Source organism: Anoplopoma fimbria, chromosome 20 (genome assembly GCF_027596085.1).
Source record: "Anoplopoma fimbria isolate UVic2021 breed Golden Eagle Sablefish chromosome 20, Afim_UVic_2022, whole genome shotgun sequence".
Taxonomy (NCBI): Eukaryota; Metazoa; Chordata; class Actinopteri; order Perciformes; family Anoplopomatidae; genus Anoplopoma; species Anoplopoma fimbria.
The window spans coordinates 24,116,281-24,139,481 of NC_072468.1; the positions used below are offsets into that span (position 1 = coordinate 24,116,281).

The 23,201-nt window shown below is 38.9% G+C and overlaps 1 protein-coding gene across 1 annotated transcript in view; it reads right to left on the bottom strand.

Moving 5' to 3' along the window:
* Positions 1-1,597: 1,597 nt before the first annotated feature.
* Positions 1,598-23,201, bottom strand: part of LOC129109367 (thrombospondin type-1 domain-containing protein 7A) — a 142,760-nt gene continuing 121,156 nt past the window's right edge. The window contains exons 21-28 of the mRNA XM_054621404.1: positions 22,961-23,106; positions 21,529-21,700; positions 13,439-13,612; positions 10,141-10,239; positions 8,854-8,936; positions 7,715-7,928; positions 5,040-5,127; positions 1,598-1,688 (exon numbers count right to left, since the gene is read on the bottom strand). Of these exons, the coding sequence (XP_054477379.1) occupies positions 1,598-1,688; positions 5,040-5,127; positions 7,715-7,928; positions 8,854-8,936; positions 10,141-10,239; positions 13,439-13,612; positions 21,529-21,700; positions 22,961-23,106 (1,067 nt within the window). The remainder of the gene's footprint in view (positions 1,689-5,039; positions 5,128-7,714; positions 7,929-8,853; positions 8,937-10,140; positions 10,240-13,438; positions 13,613-21,528; positions 21,701-22,960; positions 23,107-23,201) is intronic.

The window sequence follows — 23,201 nt, forward strand, 5'->3', positions numbered from 1 at the left end:
GTTCTCTTATTGTTATTAACATGTTGTATAATTTCTTTGTACAGATCTTTTTTTTTTTATATCTATATTTCACCTCTTGTAGTGTAACTGAAAAACAAAAGAGCACCTATGATACGGATTACTACATGAAAACTTTTTAAAAACTCAGAAGTAAACTTTTGCTAAGTGACCTCAAAATAAATGTTGTGTTCTTTATGTCTACATGTAGTGTGGCGTATAACGTTCCTCATTCAAGTATTAGAACTGTGTTACAGGACTGTTAGTATTTAGTTATCGTCAGTAAGGCAGAAATGACATATTCATGACATGAGTGGTTTGAATTTATTGTTCTTTCTTTTAATTTAATTGTAGCAAAGTTTCAGCTTTATCAGAAATGGACTACTGAATGGTTAAAAAAAAGTAGAGAATTTAAATGTAATCTTATTTTTTCTTGTTAAATATAACTTTTGAAGCAGGCGAATCATTAAATGAAGTCACCCGACGATATCATAGTTAAATCTTTAATTTAATCTGGGCAAAAAATGAAAGTGATAACACCAGACGAAATCTACAAACCACAAAAGGTACTTTACTACAACCAAAGAAATCAGTTGTGAGAAATAAATTCTATACATATATTCACTTGAGATTCACATCTGTTTTGTAGATTGTGACACGTCAGAACGTCTTTTCCTGTCGCCGTTGTTTTTTGTTTGAATGTTCTCGTGTTGGTAGCTGTTCCTCTGCTTCATGTTTTTTTTGTCTGTGGAAGAGGCAGTGTTTTATGGCAATAGAAGGTAGAAGTCACATGTGCATATCATGCTGCACTAATATAGTGCAATGTAGAGCCTGAAACAAAGAAAGGATGGAGGCAGGCAGGCAGTAGTTTCCATAAACAACTGATTGCAGGCTACTCCTCCATCAGCATCGTACAGATCTGTTTATCCCACAAACACAGGCCTGTGTGCCTCTAAATCAAGCGAGAAAAAAATAAGAAATGGCTTCCTTTTGTTCAGGACCGTAGAAGAGATTTGAGTCAAAAACCCAGTTGGGGATTGAGGAAAAAGGAATCCAAACCTTTTTATGGAGATTTTCCTCTCCCTCCTCCTCCTCCTCTTCCCTGCGGTGACTTTTGGCAACGTACGAACCGTCAGAGCATCCTAAGCCTCCAGCTACTCAGCATTTTTAGGGACAGGCGGAAAAAAAGCGTGGGGGGAAGAGTTGGAGCTTGTGCTGCCATGTTCGGAGACAGACTGAGAGCCGGGTCTGTGTTCTGCATCCAGACTCCTGTATCTGAATCTTTTCTTTTAAGTAGAGGGGGATGTGTTGGGGCCCAAAAAAAAAAGGCATTTCATTGAACACGTTGGAGGTCACGAAGGCTCTTGCAAAAGAAAGTACTTCAAAAAAAAAAGAAAAGAAAAGAAGGGGTGATTGAATGGAGCTCTACTTGAAATGGATAAACCCCACCACTGTCTCTGCCGTAAGAGGATTTTCTGTAATTTCTCCGCTCTGTGACGTGTCCATTCACGCTGCAAACATCCGTGTCCCTCACTGAGACGGCGTGGTGAAGTGGTTCTCTGTGACAGGTGAAGTGCTCGGTGAAGCGTCTCCCGGAGGACTACATGTCCGTGTCCCCGTCGTAGGCGAGAGTCAGAGGTTTTAGTCGGTTGTTCTGTTGCCTCTGTCTCTGAGGTCTCTTTGGCTTTTTGCTGTGTGGAAAGACGAAAACAGAGTCAGAGTGAGAATTCCCACACCTGAACTAGTATTGTTATTATTGATCAGTACAGAAAGTTGTCTCTTTCTCTAGAGTGATTGTCCTTCAACCTCAAGGTTGGCAGTTTGACCCCCCGCATCAATTGTCTACATGTCAAAGTGTCCTTGAGCGAGACTGAGCGCTTTCAGCAGCCCACGGCTTCTAATTGATTAGGATGGGTTAAATGCTGAGTTCAGATTTTATAGTTGAACCTGTATGTTTTCTATTAGTTCACTATAGTCAATAGAGAAACAGCCATTTCCTGATGAGTGTAGAATAGATTTTAGTTTTCAAACTGCAGAGTGAAATCGAATATCTTAGATTTTTCTGATCATGCAAAGAAATGCAGTATTTCGAAAGAATAAGGCTGGTGATGCTTCAGGTATGACTGTATTTAATAGATTTGGATGGTTTAAAAATACAATTTTGAAGCCAGAATGAGTGGGTTTTTAGTAAAAAACAACATATAGACTCATACAAAAATAATCCCTCTGAATCATCACTTAAGACAAGATGGAAGTCTAGACCTGGATTTTCCTATTTGCTGTGTTTAGGACGCCTCTGGGTGTTTATGAAAGACTGAATGATGCTGTTAAACTGAGGTTTGATGGAATCATCTCAGTTGGAGCATTAAGATTCCAGATAATGGTGAACAGTGGAGCTTTTCTTGGGATTCGCTGACTATTTTTGGTCCTTCAACAACTTGTAAGTGATATATATTGAGTTTAAAAAACTTTTCAGAAATACATAATGCTAAATGCATGACTTTTTTATGACTTTTTCTGTCGCTTTTTTCAACATACTATACTATGACATTTTATACTATGACTTTTTCAACATACTATACTGACTTTTTTTAAAAATGTTTACACGAAACTTCTACCCAAAGAGTACAGAGACTTGTGGTGTAATGCTCTCCGGAGGATTAAAATGCTTCAGAAAACAAATTTGTCACTCGATCGTCTCAACCAACTTTCCAGAGAAAGTTAAGAGAGACGATCAAAAGTAAAACTCAGGGGATCTTTCTCTGAAGTTTCTGATCTGAATAGCTGACAAAATCACTACAGACTAAACACATATTCACTGACATTCAGACAAACAGCAACATTATCTGCAGCCAAGAAAAAATCATAATGGTGCTTTTTTCTCTTTTGCTTTGACAATTCTTTTCATGTTCTCGAATACTGATTGAACTACTATGGCTGCAGCTGATGATTGTTTTTTATAACCAATTAATCTGCCAGCAATTTTCTTAATTTAACATTTTGTCCATAACATTTCAGAAAATGGTTCAAAATGCCGATTGCAATTTGCAAATGTTGTACTATACAACTTGTTTTGTCAGATCAACAGTCCAACCTTAAAACAATATAATACAAGATTATGTAAATCAAAGTAAAACAGAAAATCCTCATAATTGGGAAGCATTTTTACTTTAAAAAACATTTCTGATTGATTTATTGCTGATCAACTAAAAATATTCTTAAAGAAATTTAAGAATAGGTCCAACTAAGACCAATTATATACACTGTAGAAAGCTGAACACAGATGAATATCATCAATACGCTTAATGTGTGAAAATGATAATGAGCTCTTGGTTCGGCAGGAAATGAAATGGAGGGGAAATGAAGAGGAAATGTTTTGCCCTACTTCCTCTTACGGCCACAAGGGGGCAGCATGACATCATATCCACCTCTCTGTTTCCTTCATCCATCCCCATGTTTCTACTGCTGTAGATTTAGGAGATCTGTACTTCACATACTACTATACTACAGCTTAAACCAATGTATATAGCGATAATATATTAACCAATGCGAAACTTGTGTAACTATACAGCAAAAAAAAAAAGCATTGACATACCCATTAGAATTTAACAAAATGTATGTTTGGAGCAACACTGTGTTATTTATATTATTGTCTAAATACACAATGTGATGTGCTAGTCGTATGTTTCCACAGGCTCATTCTCCTGATGTATAGTTATTTAACAAGTACTTTACCAAGTACCTAAAATTGGCTCCACATCGAGGAGCTACACCATTATTTGCTCTTACATGTATTTCTTAGATATTTCTTAGTTTTAATACTTAAAGTATGATTGCTGAATGAATAAATGAATAAATGCTAGATGATTTTGTTTATATTATCTGTATGTTGCTATGTAGATATCTGTGTGTTTCTGTGCACTGAACATATTTCCCTATGGGGCAATAAATCTACCCCTTTACTTCTTAAAGTAACAGTTTTCAAAGCAGGGCTTTAATAACATGGAATTTCTTCTTCACTTCGGTGGAGGATCTGAGTATTTCTACCCTCCACTGGTGTTACCAAGGGATGCAATGCTAATAAGCTAATCCAGTATATTCTGTTTACACCCTCTGCTTAAAGAGACCCAAGACTTACTTAATTTTGCTCACATGAGACACATGTTATATGTATATGTATATGTATTTCATCATGTGTTAACTGAATATAAATGACCATTCATATGTGGATTCAAACATGTTGGAAATTAGTTATTTGCCAGTTGGATTTTTCACTTTAACTTCATTTTTATGGAAACTTATCTGATCTTTGAGTTAACATAAATGCAGTGAAAACGAAAATGTACCAATATGCTTACACAGCCAAATGACAATATGTGTGGGTGCTTAAAGCATGAATGAAATAGTTCAGGTGTAAACACATTGAATCAGATATGGGTCACTTTTAAGAGCAGGTATAAACAGAACACACGTAAGGCAACACCGTCTATCTGGTCTACACGCTCTAAAGATCTACACACAAATGTTCCTGGAAGGTTTGTCCTCACCTGCACCAGCACCTTCACTCAGCTATAGTCAGGCAGGACATGTGACACTTTAGAGAGAGGTCACGGGGAAAGGTCAAGGACTGCAGGTACTTATACTGGAGGGTGTGTCGAGGGGGAGGGGTTGGACCCTCCACTTCCTCATTAGCTGCTGCTGCTTTAAGCCAGCTCTTGGCAATCGGGACAGGTGTAAATCATCTCATGTGCATTTTGGCCCATCCAGACCGCCGTCCCATTGGCGTCAGACTCTTGGGCCTTAAGAGAGCGATGCACTGTGGCACAGTAGCTGCTGCTCTCACACAACAGGGAGGCATGAAGGAAGCAGAACGGAAATTATAAAAAAAGGACAAAAAACTGGTGATGTGAGAGGGGGCTGGACGACGGGGAGAGGGGGGGGGGGGCTTTAACTCAAAGCGGATGGGAGGAAATGTTTTTCGGGTTTTATGAATGAGGATGATGATGATGATAAATAGGGGGTTAATAAACTTGTTAACTCACCAAGCTAGGTATATCATAGACACTATGAATATGAGGAGCACAAAGGCTCCGGCTGCTACACCATACACCCACATCTTCAGCTTCCCATCTGTGGAGGAGGAGGCTGCAAATATTAATTCTGTGAAAGCTTAAAACATGTCGCTGCTTCTTTGTTTTTACCAGTGGCACTTCATAAAAATGCAACACGCAATTTACAGAGTCAATTTATTGTATGAATCAGGTGCCTTTAAAATACTTACTGGTTCCTACTGGTGCTTTATGGTAGGTACAGTGGAGAAACATCGAGGCATTTTAGAGGAAAAGGGCAGTTTTCACTTGTTGGGGTTTGAAACTTTTGGTATCTTATGATTCAATTCAAATTCTTTGGGACACGATTTGTTTAAAACAGGTTCTCGATTAGGTCAATATGGGTGCTAATTTAAAAGATCTACTCCAGTCTACTGAGTGTTGATAAAAGCAGTGTGGCAAATTACAAAGCAAAAGTCATATCAACTGATTGGGATCATGTCAACACACAAAGAAAACCAAAGACAAAAGGTAACATTTATTTATGCTAAACTTGCTAACTTTTTACTAAAACGTTCAGTATCTCCAAGAATAATAAGTTTAAATTACACAAAAATAAAAATGCTTATTTATTATATTTAAAGTAATAAAGTAAAATTGTTATTTTATGTGACTTTCCAAAAAATCAATCAAAGATGCTTGACACTATTCAGACTTGGTGTGTAGAATCGTTTTTTAAAATCGATTTTTGGAATCTAAGAAGATAAGAATCTTGATTCCTACATGAATCAATATTCAATATTCCCCCACCTACTTATTCCTGTAAGTACTTAGTAATGGTATTCAAGTACATTTACTGAAGCACTGTTCTTGAGTACAATTTTGATGTACTTGTATTGTGCTTTAGTAAAGTACAAGTACCGTTTTCGTATACTTTATACTTCTATTCCACCACATTTTGGATGAAAATATTGTCCTTTTCACTCCACCACACGTATTTTGAAAGCTTTAGTTACTGGATACTTTGCACAGTTAGATAATTAATACAACATTTTAATCAACAACTAAAAGTATTTCTATATTTCAATCTTCTCTGCAGTATAAATTGGATTATAAATTATAATCCAATAATAAAATATATATTATTCTGAAATGAGACATTTTACGAAATGAGTACTTTTACTTTTGGTACTTTAATCCTCGTTCCTTTGTACCTAAAATGTTTTGAATGCAGGAAGATCTGAGTACTTGTTCAATGTATGCTAGAAACCATAAATGCTGGTCAAGGTTCTTCCATATATAAGTTCCAAGTAGTGTAGTAGTAATTTAATTCTCCTTTTATCTTCGATGCCCAGTTGTTACTTCAGTTGTCTACCACTGTACCTACATATAGGTACCAGTAGAAACAAGTAAGTATTTCATTGGTACCTGGTTCATTCAATGAAAGTACACTATAGAAGTTCCAAGTTTGACCTTTTTTCATCTCTCTCAATAGGGAAAAAACACTCTTTAGATCTAACTGTAATGAGGTTACATAAAGAAGTGTGCTCCAAAACAAGCGAACATGTGGAAGATAAACGATCCAGGGGTTACGCTCTGTGATGGCGTGTGAATGTGGAAGTTCCTGCTCCTGACAGACGTTAACCCAATCTGTTCTGCACTCTAAATGTTTCTGTTGCTGTCATGCACCATCAGTCACAACACAGTGTGCAGATGCAGTTCTCAAATGTTAATGTGCCAGCAGTTCAGAGTCGGCTACAAGGTTCAGACATGCATCAGAGCAGACTGGAACAGACATGATGACATGTGTGATGCATCTTTGGCTTTTAATGTGCCAGTTATACTTCACGCTAGTATGTTAAACCCTGATGTCAATTAGACCATGTCAACACAAAGTCTGCCCAACACAAACTGAAAGTAAAGTGAAAACCTCTCAGCTTTATGCCTTAACTTCACCTCAAGGATTACATGGTGCTTTGCAGGTTGAGAAAATTCAGAAAATGCCGGGCTTTCTTAAACCTTTTTCACTTCAGATAAACTTAAAAATACATAGTGGACGCTTGTTTTTCTTATCGAGTAGTCCAAGCAGAACATTTCTAAGCAGAACATTTCTAAGCAGAACATTTTCTTAAGTTCCTAAAGTTTTTTGGGGGAAGTTTTTCTTCATCCAATATGAGACAGAGGATGTTGTACGTATATTGTACTGATTGTAAAGCCATCGGAGGCAAATTTGAGATTTGTAATATTGAATCTAGGCCAGATTTACATTCATCATTAGCTGGATGTGTTTTATGTTTACTCTTTTGTGGTTGTTAAAATTTTACAACACCGTCAAACTAACATTTCTCAATTGAAAACCAACCACGCCTGTAGCCTTTTTACTTTCTCCACATTCCTGACTCATTTTTATTTGGTGTTTTATTTTTGTGATCATGTCTTCACAGCTGGGAGTTTCTGAAGAGTATGTTAAGGCAGAGTTAGTTCACCAAACATGACAGTTAAGAGATTAAAGCTTTTCATTTGACAGCAACAAAACACAGTTCTTTACGACTGGATGCGTCTCTTGCATTTTTACATTTGTATTTTTCTGTGAGCGCTGTGAAGAGAAGTCATTAGGTAAAAACTAGCACACATCTGGACTAATCTTAAAGTGTGTCATGTGGTCTGACCTGGTCCGTAAGGCTGCAGGTACCAGGTCCGCCCGGTGCGTCCAGGCTGGATGGTGGTGGGCAGGGTGGGGTTAATGGCACGACTGGTCTTCACATCCCCTTTCTTGTCCCCCGCTGTGGGGATCTCCAGGATGGGGATGGGGGCGCACTGGTCCAGCTGCCCAGTGGGAGACAGCACCTCTGTGAAGCCCTCCTCGCACATGCATATACCAGCCTGCAGGGGGCAGCGCAGAATCATGTTTGGTTAGAGCTGCATGTACAGTAGTCTGCAGGGAAGGGAATGAATCTAGAGGGGTTTTATGGAAGAGGACCTGCTAGTTGAAAAAAAATCAGCTTCCAGAGAAACATTTGAGAGCCTGTTTGTGAAGTGTATTAATTATACAGAGAGGTGTTTCTCTTGTTTAGTCTGATATAAATGGGTGGACAAAATATTAGAAACACCTGCACTATTCAACATCACCACAAACTACATCCTCTAAAGTGGCCATAAAGTAGAATCAACACCTCCCTAAAACGTGTCAATAATAACTGAACAACATAACATATATGAAGGTAGCATTCACTGCAGAACTGTTGTATTATACTGCTTTAGTTTAAGCTAGGTTTACCTAATAAACTGGCAACTAAGTGTATTAGTCAAGCCGGTCTGGGGGATTGAACCTTTGACCTCAGAAGTCCTAAACCGACTTCTCATTACGTGATTGTGACCTGCTTATTCTGTGGTTGTTAAGTCTGTCTGCTCTACCAACCAATACAGCTCATTAAAAAAAAAAAAAAAAAATCAACAACATACAAGCTATTAGTATGGATAAACTGTGAGGTTTACCAGCTGCTGTATCTGGTGAACATAGATATTGTTTTTCTGATTTTGATGCCGACCAGCTGAGTGACACTCCGCGAAAGTGCCTTTTACATCTTCATGCTGCCATCATTTCATTCCCCGCTGCATTCAAATTCAATTCTGGCAGCAGTGTGTCACAGTGAGTAGAGAGACTGCCATTCATCCAGAGAACCTGTGCCCTTTATATCTTGTTTGTCTTTGTGTGTAAGAGCAAATTGCTCTCTACAAGATCTTTTCTTTTCATCATTTTTTATTGAGTGTTTAAAAACAGGTGATGTGAGAATAAAGAGCGGCTCACCTCATTGCAGAAGGACTTTGGCATGAGACAGGGAGGCTCACAGGAGCTGTTGTCCACTGGAGGGTTCAGAGGAGGACAACCTCCTGTGGGTCAAAGGACAATACAATCAAATTCATTATGTTTTTAAAGGAATACGACGAATATCATCTGTGCGTTGTGGTACATGTGCTGTCTTCTCTGTCTTGCTGAGTAGTAGTGTCACCTCAAGTAAGAAAATTTACATGATTTATATTAAAAAGTTGTTTTTTTTCACAGCCTGTACATCCATAAAAAAATGTTTTTTTAATCCATATGCATCTTTAAATCAATATAGCTGAGGTAGACAGGTTGATTTTTAATACTATTCTAAGCGAGTAACGACATGTTCAGGTGTTATGCAGAGATGAATAGCTGCACAGGCTGCCATCGCCCACCACCTTCGCTTCCCCTAGTTTTTTTTAGTTTTTTTTAGAACAGTGTGTAATATTTCTGACATATTTTGTGTCAATTTTACCTCCCACATTAAAGTGACACATACTGATATAGACTTAACGTTGAGCTGTCGAGCTGCTGTAACATTTTAGTTTCTCACTTTTCAGATAAATTCAGCTTCACTGCTAATCATGCTTTAAATACAACCTCTCCCCATGAACACATACTGATATAGTATATTTTCCTCTTTGTATCATTTGAGTGTTTTTAAGAGCTGAACCAATCAGTAAATTAGTTGTTCAACAGAAAATGATTTAATCTGCAACAGTTTTAAGTCATTTCTTTAAGAAAAAAACATAAGATTGTTTGTTCCAGCATCTCAAATGTGAATATTTGCTGGTTTCCATAGTCTTTTCAGGATTAAACTGAGTATATTTTGTATAGTTCTCAGACAGCTCAGCTATTTGAATATGTCAACTTGGGCTTTAGGAGGCTATGATGGTTATTTTTCACTACTTATGGACCAAACCAATTAATCAGGACAACAATCAGCCGATGACATCTTAAGTGCCACCTGAAAAAGGTGAAATCATCCAGCTATTCCAAATGAATTAAAAGCAAACATTTACACAGGACAAACATTAGAGTAAAGTATATTTAAACCCTAATTTTGTGTGGCATAACTAATTTGTTCTCTCGCTACGATGTTAATCATTTTGAGACACAACCAATTTATTTGGTAACCCCCACAGATTAGGAACCTCGGATCTATGGCATGTAGGGGGACACTGTGATTTTCTTCTCATCATTCATTTAATAGGTGTAATAAGTGGAGCCTCTAAAAAACTTGTTCCTAGTAACTCAAACGTTCCTTACCGGTAACATTGAGTCCATCGGAGCGCTGACACCAGACTGAGGGGCGGGTGGAGTTCAGACGACCGCTGCTGAACCATTTGTACTCGTAACATTCTCCCCCTGAGAGCAAAAATAAAATATAATCAATATCTATAGAGACTGTGCAGTGGGAGTCTGCAGTGAAGACCATTAATCATGAGAGTGACAGATTAATAAAGCGGCTGCTAAGTTATGGTTGTATAATAGGCTGCTGTCATATAATATCACTATCACTGTGTCTTCACAGAAGGGTCCGGTTCAATGTTTTAATCTTCACTAAGAGCTTTTGCTTAATGACTTTCTATCAATGCTATTATGACTTTATCAATATCTCCATCAGTGCAGTAAATGGCCATATTTCCCTATGGAGTTGTGTGTAACCAATCATCAGTCCAGCCCATTCCGCTAGCGTAAAATTAACAATTTAACCTTGAACAAAGGAACGATCTACTCTCCACCGGCCCCGGCTACAGTATCACTGCTCCGGTCGATGGCACGGCTCTATCTGCAGCTTTCACAGGACGATTTGTCTGCAGCTGCGACAACTTCACCCTGAAATGTGTTAAATTATCATTCAACCGCTCACTTCAGCCGGCACTTCCCACCATCTTTTACAAGGATATCAGAGTTTAGCTGCTATTGGAACATTTCTCAGAGGAAGAGCCACTCTGAAAGCAGAAATACTGTCACAAGTTGTACTGGCAAATAAAAGGCTTTTTGAAGCTGAAAGCCTCTGTGAGAGAGGAGACGCTGATTTTCAAGCCTTTTCATTTACACAAAGATGCATTAAAACCACCCCCATCACACATATTCACACACAAATGCAGGCGCAGGGTGTATCTTCTAAATCATTAATCCACTGTCACTTATAAGTAAAAACAGTAATTGCTATTCAAATGAGCTGGTCAGGGACTCTACACAGATGAATGGAGTCGGGATAAACCTTGTGTTTCACTCTTTAGCAAGACAATTTGTATTAAATACATTTTCCATTCACCTCACCTGTCTCCTCCAGAGCTCACCTATCACTATGATTGATCCATGTCCATAAACAAACACCTATAGACAGCTATAACACAATTGTTTTAATATGCAAAGTAAGCACACCCACAGCCCAGCTGCACCTATGCAATCACGTTAAATGGCTACATAATATATAGTCAATTCAATTTGTTTCGTATAGCTCCAAAATCACAAATCACAATTTTGCCTCAGAGGGCTTTGCAATCTGTAAGTCATACGACATCCTCTGTCACAGGACTCTTTCATTCAAACAGGAAAAAAAAAAACCCAAAACTTTAACAGGGAGAAAAAAAGAGGAAGAAAGCTCTGGGAGAGCAACAGAGGAGGGACTCCTCTACCAGGGTGGACAGAAGTGCAATAGATGTCATGTGTACAGAATGAACAACATAATAGAATTACAACACAGCAGCAATGGATATAATAGAATAATAATGATAATAAAATCATGAATTATTCATATTATGCACATAAGCCTATTGTCTAGCTAACTAACCTGTGCAATACAATACACTGTGCAATTATAGTTATCATAGTTTTTCTGTCTGTACATATAATATTTCAGTTATATATGTTTTTTTTTTTCTTTTATCTTGTTTTTCTTTTACTATGTCTCTTGTTTGCACTATATCTATGCTGCTGTAAGCCTGTATATGTCCCCGCTGCGGGACTAATAAAGGATTATCTTATCTTATCTTATCTTAAATGCTAAATGGATACATGCCTCGTCTGCTCGTCTTTTCCTCGCGTAATATATAAGTTATCTTTTCAAACATTGTGCCATTAACTTGTAAGATGAGCTGACTGTTTCTTGCGTGGGGTGGGAGGCGAAAGAGGGATTCTCGCTTCGCATGTTCAGTAACAAAGCTGTTGTGCAGCAGCAGCAACAACCTATTGAGGAAGTGGATCAGATGATGGATCGGGTAATGTTTTGATTTGTTTTGTGATTTTCTTTTTTGCGGCAAAGTAATAAAAACATCACCAGCGGAAACACTGATACAATCACTAATAACATCTCACATTTCTATTTCAAAGAAGAGACACATTGGTCCTATTAGCTGCTAGCTCAATGTGAATGTGTGTGACACAGAATGAAGACATGGTGCAGATAACAGGCTGGCTGTCCTCTGCATGTGGCAAAACAAAGCGTTGTGACCCACGGAGCAGAAAGAAAAGACAAGAAAAGAAAAGAAGACAGGAAACGTGGGGAAGGAGACGGGTCACATATGCAACAAAGATCTCCACAGACAGGACTCAAAGCCGCTCTGTGGTTTGTGCCACTAACATTAGGCTACTGGGACCACCCCCACTAAATTAATTTTTAATGCAATTATTTGATCTCCCCCCTGTCCTTAGCCTCCCTTCCTCCATCACCGTGCTCCTTCTCTCTCTTCTTTCTGCGTCTTTACTGGTCTTGCTGGGCCACTCCCCTCCCAACACACACACACCCCCCTATGCCTCGAGTGATGCTGTGAAACCAGGTCAGACTCGTGAAGACTGCTGCGTGGGCTGCGTACAGTAGCCAGGGAGAGGTGGGAGGAGAGGAAGAGTGGGAGGAAGAGGGAGGGTGAGCACGAGGTGGCTGCTCTGCAGAATGGAGCCGGTGGCTACGGTGCATGCTGAGCTTTGGTGGTGGTAGTGATTCACAGCCCACGCTGCACCTAATGGGAGATGAACGCGCCTGGGGGAACCTGCAGAGATCCGAACAGTAAATGAGCACAGGGGGTCCGAGTCGAGGGATAGTCCCATCTGGGAGAGCGCCAATTGACCAATAGTGCAGATGGAAAAAAACAAAGTGATAGCAGTAGTTGGCGCTCTAGTATTTTTCCATCATGTTTGGATACTGAGGTGGCTCAGTGGTTTGCGCTGTCACCTGGCAGGATGAAAAAAGAAAAAAACCTTCATGTGATTCCAGCCTGCTAATCCCTTCTCCACACACTCAACGTGTTCTCTCTGCGGGTTTCTCCTGCTGTTCCAGTTTCCCTTTCACAGTCCAAACATGCAGGTTCAGACGGATAGAAGACTAAACAGCCTGCAGGTATGACCCCGGACGTAAGTGTCTTTCTGTGTTAGCCCTCTGATGCACTGATGAATTCTCCATCACGTTTCCACTGCTCCACTTCTCAGTGATCGTGCTTATGAGGACTATGTGGTTAAAGCAAAATGAAGAGATTAATCAAAGTTTGGGGCCGCTGGCTGGTTGGAAATCTAATTTGCATGTACTGAGTAATAAGCTAGTACTTATTAAAAGTGCTCTCACCTGTGCAGGGCTGAGACTCCCACGCCTGGTCCGGACAGAGCTGCAGGTTTTCGGGCTCCTGGGCCAACACGGCTCGCGAGCGGACCTGAACCGAACCGAAGTCCACGCCGGCCCCCTTGACGCAGATACTCACACATGAGCTCCAGTCCGACCACTCCATCAGGTAGCATTCACCTGCAGGGGAGAAGAGACAAAGTACACCATTGGGACTGAGGGAGAGCACTTTACTTGATACATGTGGTTATGAGAGCCATTCATCTTTCAGGCATTTTTCAAAGCAAAAATAGTGACAAAAAATACCAAACACCCTCCGGTTACAGTTACTCCAATGTGAGGATGTATTGCCTTTCTCCGTTTCACATCATGGTGCAATTTCTTGGGGAGTTTCTTTGTTTATATGAACTGAAGAATGACTGTCCACATTTTTTGAAATACACACACTAAACACATTCTAATACATTCATTGTTAATTCAAATAGGCATTAGTAAAAACCCCATTCAACAGCACTTATTGGTTATTCTACTCACATGTTGTTTTTCATATACAATTTAATATCTGACACATATGATTTACGATACAAAAAAAAATCTAAATTTAATTCTGAACAATAATAATCACTTTTCCCCCACAAAGTTGGACAAGTTATTCAGGAAATGTTAAAATGTACTTCTTATTTATTACTCCTTTAAAAGAAACAATATTACTTATTAATTGGTATCAAAAGTAACTAGTCACGTTAATCGTTTTCATAATGTATTAGTTTTGCATGGATACCAGGCTGCTACAGTTTAACTATGCAGACCTCTACATACATCCCATCACACACAAAAAAAACATAACAGAAAACTTGTCACCTTAATTGATGAAATGCAAAATATTATAACAACACCTAAAAAGTCTGAGGCCTTTACCTCCAAACTACAGTCAGGTGTGTCATACATAGGCCATCAATTAGTAGTACCATAACGACTTATATATTTATAGCTTGTTAAATTAAAACAGCATCACTTGGATATCTCTATGATCTGAACAGAAATTGCTCAGTCTGGCTTTGAGCTTTATCACAGAGCTTTTCATTTCCGGTAAACCAGGGTGCAACCTCAGATCCTGAGTCCTGGTGGCCCTTCCAGCCCCAATAACTTGGAAAGACCTGCCAGAGGAGCTTCTGCTGAAGGAGTCAGCATTATCTCAGAATTCACATCTCGATTTAACGGATTAGATGTCTTTTAATTAATTTTCCCAATTCAAGGGTGAAAAAATCCTGCCCTCCTACGTCAACAAAGAACAGAGAAGCTCTGAACAACAGAACAGAGAAGCTCTGATTACCACACACACACACACACACACACACACACACACACACACACACACACACACACACACACACACACACACACACACACACACACACACACACACACACACACACACACACACAGAGGGAGATTGCGTTTGATCTCTGCTTAGGATGCCATTAATCTACTATATCTTTATAAATCAATTAGCTGTTTGCTGCTATATTGATATTCTGAAATGTGATTACACCTCCTTTAATTTACTTGCATCCTCAGTCTCTTGTTATATCTTCTTGTTATTACTCATTCTTTCGATATCTGCATTGCAGTGTCAGTGTGGGTGTCCTGATCTTCAACTTTGGCAGTGCTGAAGCATATTTTACTATTCATCTATGGAAGAGAACGGTTAAGTCTGGGTGAGATGTTAAGGTGAGGGCAGAGATTTAGGTGGAAGAAGTTGTACGTGCAAATGGAGGGCGGGTTGCTTTTGATCACAGCTGACAAGAGCGGCTCATCAAACAGCAGGAGAAATCGACCATGGGTCAAGAGTGGACATGCATTAAAGTGTGTGTGTGTGTGTGTGTGTGTGTGTGTGTGTGTGTGTGTGTGTGTGGATGCAACCTGCCAGAATTCCCAAGCTGTCCCCGGTCCTGCACAAACAGCCCTTGAATTTCCTCCCAAACCCGACTACAGTACGTCCCTGCACAGACGCCGGTCCGTGCTTCTGATTGCTGTTTGATACTTCAGCTCTCCTGCAGTTTGGCAGGAGGGGTTGGACTGACTTGTTATCTAGGGCAGCGTTTCTCAGTGTTTTCCATCTCAGGGACCAGCAGACATCTGATGAGCTTTTTTTTTTTTTTTTTTGTCAGCCCCAAATGAGAACTCAGCCAGTGGAAACACATGCCACACACTCTTGTCAAATGAATTCCCAACCGTGGAAAAGGAGAACATTTCTTGTCCTCTATATTTTGGAGGGATTGAATGATAAAAGATCAATAATGAACCGAAATAGACACATAGCACTCTGGAAATTAACTCCACATTTGTATTTTTTTCTCTTGGCAGAAGCAAGACACAATAATTCTCCCTTCGGGGACCGCTGACACGGAAAATAACTGATTTATATTTAAGCTGCACTGTGTGAGAACACACCCTTTTTATCAGGCTGAATCATACATTTGGTGTTCCATTTTCCATCTTTTCTCATTGAAATGTTGCAGATTTGCCCCTATTTACCCAAAAGATACACTGATATTCACGTCTTTATGTGCAGCACTATGTCAGGGTGCATCTTGGGAATCTGCAGAGCATTGCTGTGGGTGTGTAGAGGGCAGTAAAAAAGCCTTGGAGCTGCCGGCCTGATGTCCAGCAGGCGTTGGGCACAGCTCACCTGTCTGTCTGCTCTGCTCTACGCTGCCAAGCTACATAAAACCCAGCAGCTGACAAGCATCCGTCACAAAACCTGACAACAAATCATCACATCCGACCTTTGAAGTGATAATCCCATCTGTGAGATTCTCTCTCTCTTCTTTTTCAGCGAGGGTTGGGGGTCGACATCCTCAGTGCAAAGCTGATATTGTGCTGTTTTATTTAGAGGGCTGAGACATCAACTGTCAATCAATGTGGGGTCAAAAGGCTACAGCGATGCCATCAGACTTAGATTATGTACTGATAAGGGCTTCAGTGCAAACAAAGGTTATAGCTGCTTTAACTTAATAGCCATTTATTTTGCCCCCCATATGTTTTGAATGTTTTGTTATTTTTCCTCAGTCTTTTATTTGAGAGAAATACTCTTATATTCTAGCAACGCTGCAAAATCTGAGCATCAAAATGATGATTTATTGTTATTTTTGTTTTAAAATAACTATGTCAACACTTAACCAAAACAAAGGCTGACCTGGAACACAGATTTTCCTGTCTCATCTGCTGTTGGGGAATCTCTAACAGCATTACTCCACTTCAGCAGAATGAAAGTTATGAGTTTTGTGCCAATTGCATACAAATGCTGGGTAAATCAGATTGGATATTTACCATCACTATTGGCTCAATAAGTACATTATTATTATTACAACACAATACTGAAGGTTATCCCCAATCTGTTCATTCGTTTTTTCGTAACATATTCATTCAAATTGCCTCTAATTTTCCATTTTTTGTTTGCTGGTACTCTAATGTCGGTTCAATTCAATTCAATTCAGTTTATTTTGTATAGCCCTGAATCACAAATTACAAATTTGCCTCAGAGGGCTTTACAATCTGTGCACATGCGACATCCTCTGTCCCGGTTGAACCCGTCTTACAGATATTTAACATTAAAAACATACCAGGAAAGGAAAGGATAGTGGCAGATGGTTGACAGTAACTTAAACCACACAAAAAACAAAAAGGCAAAGAAGAATTCTTTAAAAAGTAATAACAGTATTTCTGTTAAAGAGAGAAACTCAGAGCATCAGATTGTTCAGTACGACTTGGCTACAGTGTTGTAATGAAATAGTGCTGTTAAAATAAGCAGTATGTTGACAGCATGTGAACGTGTGAAGGCTGATTTTGCATCAACACCAAATATCATCAACAGATCAGATTCACAGGGAGACGTCTCACTAAAATGAATAATAATAAACTAAATTATATTCAAAGGAGCAAAGAAAGTTAGGAATTGAAGGCCTATAAAAATGTACAGTAAGTGGAATCACTTTCATGTTATCAGCAAATATTTTAGAGATTTCTAATTCATGCGGAAAAAGCAGAAGGTACATTAGCCTCCTTAAAGCCAGAGGGGTTGGTTACTTGCTAACCAGACGGCAATAAACCCTCATGGATTTTCCAGTAATTCAATGAAACTATGCATCTGTGTACTGTATAATATATATATGCAGCTTTCTCTTTGCATTGTCACATATTATTCAAATCACAACAGATGTCCAGCTCTGTGCAAAGAAAGTGCCGAGACCTAATCAGTGACCGAAGTAAAAGAAAGTCATCCTGTGCAGGTTGATGGTGCACTAACCCTGCCAGGTTTGAGGGTTTGGTTCCTGCTGGGGTTACCCATGCTGAAAATGTGTGCACACATGGCTCACTAACAAGCTTTGGGTGGAAGCAGTGACCACATGGCGCATGGCATCGGGCTTGTGTTAGATGAGGGTTTATGATTTACACTTCAGAGTCTTACCAACTATGCATGTATAGTTTAGATGGTATATATGTCACACAAGGCTTTAGAAAAGAATGTGTAATACACAAAACTGGAAATCATGACTAGTCACGGCAAGTCCGTCGAGCTTAAGGTATCTACACACGTTGAAGAAGAGCGATTGGGGCTATTCTAAGTTTATAAAGGTGTTAAGAGGATGGTGTCTTTTTTTAATCGCCTTTTCAGAACCAAATACTCTGTCGCATTTACCTCATGCGTTCTAGACGGCTCAGAGTAAAGTTAGCCGAGGAGCTCCTAATTGGATTGGGGAAGTTTACGCTACAGAAACCGTAGCCAACGTTACACAAGAAAACGTTACATTTGCCAAACACGTCGGTTAGTGCTCATCCTCAAAGCCTCGCCTCTTGAAACATTTAAAATGCAGATATAAACAAGTAAACATGGTTATTTTAGAACAAAATCTGGGACATTTAAAATTTTTCTTCTTGTAATTATTATGTGATAAATCTAACGAAAAATGTATTTATGTTAAATAAACATTCCAATGCTTCAGAGACTTTTTTTGCATGTCCATTCTGTTTAAACCAGGTATTTCTGCACAGTTGCAGTTAAAGATTAGGCTACACTAATACTATCAGTATAATACTATTGTAGAATTAGATTGCGTAGGATTGTATTGTTATTATTATTATTATTATTAGAAATGATATGTTTCAATCCATATGTTTTGGCTGTTAACATTTTCTCCCTCTTGCTGCACACACATGAAGGCTCACACCTGTATTGACAGGGCAGTATAACAGCACCAATAACATTAATAGAACCACAATGAAAAAAATGATATATCTTTTTCATTTTTTTTTAGGGTGATGATTTCAGAAAATATGAAGACAGGTAATCGAAGCTTCATTTGAAAACCTCGATAGAAGCTTTGAAAACAAAAAATGACATTCGGTGCATCTGAATGTCATTGTGTGTGTGTGTGTGTGTGTGTGTGTGTGTGTGTGTGTGTGTGTGTGTGTGTGTGTGTGTGTGTGTGTGTGTGTGTGTGTGTGTGTGTGTGTGTGTGTGTGTCAATCACTTTGACTCTCCATTTCTGTTTTGCACCAGCCGGAACATATACATGTGCTGTCGATGCCATTGGTAGCTCCCATGTATTTTGCTACATTTCTGTCTTCATTTGTTTTTATTGTTTGTTACTGGAGCAGTAATGGCACATGACAGAATACACTCCTCATCATTGGAGAAGGAAGCGTGGGGATCGGTGAGACTCTGTGTTTACATCAGGGATGCTTAGTGCTCAAACAGAGTAAAAGTTGATGGGACAGTGTTTAGCTGATGATGTTTTATGTTAAGATGTCGTCCATATTTCCCAGAGAATTGACGTTTTTTGCTGTGTTGTTTGTTTTTTCTTGTGTAGCAAGACATCTGCATTTGGTTGTGTTGCATAATGACTATAGTTATAAATGTGCAATGTTAACTTCCTTATAGTGAGCATACCAAAATTGGAGCTGCACCTCAATGCGAGCAATGCCTATAATCAACATTGAAAACACTTCTTCTATCGGTTCTCCTCTCAATCAGCATCTCCATTGAGACGTGGGATGAATAAATACATAAAAAAAATCTACAATTTATTTTCATTTACAGCACAGCAGATTGTTATTCCGGGAGGTTGTCGCTCAGCTTGCCATCTTGTCTTTCGTATAGACCCTTAGGGTTTCTGTTATCTCGCCCACACAGATTATTGATTGCAACCCTTTTTTTCTGAGTTATTCTATCTGTGTGTGTGTGTGTGTGTGTGTGTGTGTTTTTTTTTAATCACTTTGCTTCCATGTTTCTAAACTGTACAAATGGAATAAATTGAATTGAAGGGGTCACAGCTTCCATTTGGATTCGCCTCTCGGTCTATTTCAGTGAAAGAGCAGGTGGTCCAAATAGTTTGTGCCTTCCACATAAAACAGGAAATAGCTCCTGACAGCGGTGCCTCTGGCGCTCCAACAAACACAGCCAACATAGTTCGCTGGTGGGAGGCCTGTGAGGGATCATCTTCTGACCACTGCACTAGTTTTTTACACTCTTCATTAGAGTACCAACAATTATTCAGCTAATTGATTAGTGGATCGACAAAAAAATGATCTGTATCTGTTTACATAATGGTTAAATGGGAGAAAATGCTGTTTTCAGCCTCTCAAATATGGAGAATTCTGCTTTTTTCTGTTTTATATATTATTTAACTGAATATATTTGGACAAAACAAGACCTTTAAAGACATCACCTCAGAATTTGAAAACAGTTAATCGATTTTTCTATAATTTTTAAATATTCGGCAGATTTATTGACAATGAAAATAATCTTTGGTTGCCGCCCTACCTCTCATCATAAAGTCTGTCTTTTGGGATTTCAGATCCTTCATTGTAAGAACTGGGTATAGATATCAAGTTAACTGGGAGAAAATGGTGAAAACTGGAAGTATGTAGAGCACAATGGAGGCTTACTACTTTGGCAGGTTGGAGTACTATTAGAGTAGTAGAAGGCTCTCTGAGCGGCTACAGAAAATGAAATACAGTACTAACCAGTAAATTAAACTTGCATAAAACAGTCTGCCATAATGTAGTCCATTTATTCTGCCTCCAGGTGTGCTCCCACCTCTGATTGTTAAAGGTCATGAATAGATACTGAGTGCTATCAGTTAGAGATAATAAAACCCACCCTGTAACAAAAGCATTTTTATTGTCTGCTTTGCGATATAAATCAAACTGCTGACAACTGTTGACCGTGTTATGCATTGCAAAGAGACTTTTATGTTCTGCTGGTTGAACCTGAGAGCAGCTCTGCAATGCAAAACAGACTTAGCCTTTTGTTTAGAGTAAACTACTGCTTTGAGCACCTTGAGATTTCATTGTATTTTAAAGTGTGCTATATTAAATCTTCCTGACGCTCAGATGTTCATTTTTCCCCTGAACTCTGTTGGGAAATTGTGTTCAGTTAACAGACAAAGTCAAAAGTAATAATGTTGAGAACAATATTACATTAACCTGGAGACTTAATGTATAGATTAATTGATTTGAATGGGAAAACCAATACAAGATTCAGACATTTGACTATATTGAAGCACAACCACAGATTGTTAGCAGCTGATGCTACCGGCCCCTTAAGGATACCGAGGCCATGTGCTGTTTTATAAAGATTAACACACGCTTAAACAGTGTTTTTGAAAATACTAATGTCAGTAGGATGACTTTAGTGAAACTTTCCCTGTTGGGAGGCTGGCTAAAGAAATCATCCTGTGTGCATCACTGCCTTTGTTTACAACTGTTGGTGTGGAACATTTCTGATTACATTTTTGAGATAAAGGGTGAGGAAATAATTTATTTATTTTAGTCACACTTTTTAATAAAAATTAAATAAAAATTAAATAAAAAAATATAAAAAAAAATATATATATATTTATATATATACATTTATTTTATTTATTTATAAAAAAATATGTATATATAAAAATATATATTAAAAAAAAAATATATATATATATATATAAATAAATAAAAATTGTGGACTGTGTATACTGGGTACAAATCTGATACAATCCATATCTAAACAAATGGCATCCCTACTATGCTCACAAAGCTTCTTCTGTTACCTGGACAGGGTAGGGTGCAGGCCTCTTTCAGGCTGATCTGCTTGTCCCCGTTGATGGCCAGCTCCAGGCTGCTGCACAGCTCCTCGTCCACCAAGCTTTCAACGTCGCCGGAGCCGTCCGACACAAAGCAGGACATGTTTCTGTAGCGAACGCCGTTTCCACACACCACGCTCTGACAGGACAGGAAGACCACCGAAGAAGAAGAAGAAGAAGAATGAGGATGATGAGTTGCCATGGTGAGAGAGGGGAGTCACATGAACCTACAGCTACTTTCTGACAGCTTAGTGCTGGATGATTATAGCTATGGCTGCAGGCATTTTAATTGATAACTCAAATTCCTATTATTGTGACCACTATTGATAAAAAGATTACTTTTAATATCCAAATTACAACAAAGAGTGGAGGATAAATAATTAGTTTTAATATGAATAAATATATTCAGGCTTTTTTTGTGTGCTACCTTTTACAAATTGCATATATAAATCAAGTTTATAAAACATTGATGATCCTTTTAAGCTCCTTAAATCTGCGACTGATGGACATGTCAACCCTGACATTTAATAACACTAAAAGGCACTACCGCTTATTGATTTCCATTATCAACTCAAACCAATCACCATGGATATGATATAGATAAAGAGAGATTATTTGAGAATATTCTGTAAATTCAGTTTAATTAATATTGGAGCACAACCAAGGACACTTTTTCATTTAATAAACGTAATATTTCTGAACAGACAGGAGTTTAATCAAAGCAAAAATGACTCACTCACATGTAGTTAACATCTGCACATAGATGCTCATCTAACATCTGTCTTGCCTAAATTTAATTCAGTTCATAAACAAAAAGACTGGATATAAACCAGATTTGAGGGTATCACAAGGGTTTGTGTTCACTGCTTCACATTAACAAATCTCTGAGTGAATTGAGTGGAACAAATGACCTAAATGAATTATAGCAGGTCACATGTCTCTCTGTAGTCCCATTAAATCTACACCCACACTTGCAAAGTTTTGTTTTATGTCATGAAGCAATGCAGCAGACCGCTTTAATAATCTGACCTGGTGGCACACAATTCAAATTGAGGTGTGAAAGCTGCCAAATTTCTTGGCAAAGGTATCGGTTTACAGTAATGTATTAGCATTAAAAGTGAATTAGATTGATTTTTACTGTCCATCTCACAAAATAACTGTATGCGTAGGGATTTGATGGGGCTGCTCATCAATACTAAAGACTACATTATTTTATTCCATGTGTCGAGATTTCTTTCTTCCGAAATCCACTTTTGGCTCAAACTGGTGTGTGCATTGATCTCAGCTGAGCCAGGGAACTGTCAAAGCTGCATTTTTTTGTAGCTGACAGAGGTCGATACGATCATTAATATTTAAAGCCCCCTGGATTATGGTATAATGTTATGATTTATTGATGTACCTCCACCCGGCACTCGGACCAGGCGCTGTACTGCCAGCGGTAGCAGGGTCTGACGGGGCAGGGCTTCCACTGCTCCAGCTGAGAGGGGCAGGGCCGGCCGTCGCCCTGAGAGGCCTGGACCACTGAGCGCCGCCGCCACATCTTACCTGGAGAAAACACACAGGAAGTGACATCAACCTTGATTTTCCCTTTGATATTTGTAAAATTGTCCTCTTCAGTTTCATTTGAAGGTTTGTGCCAT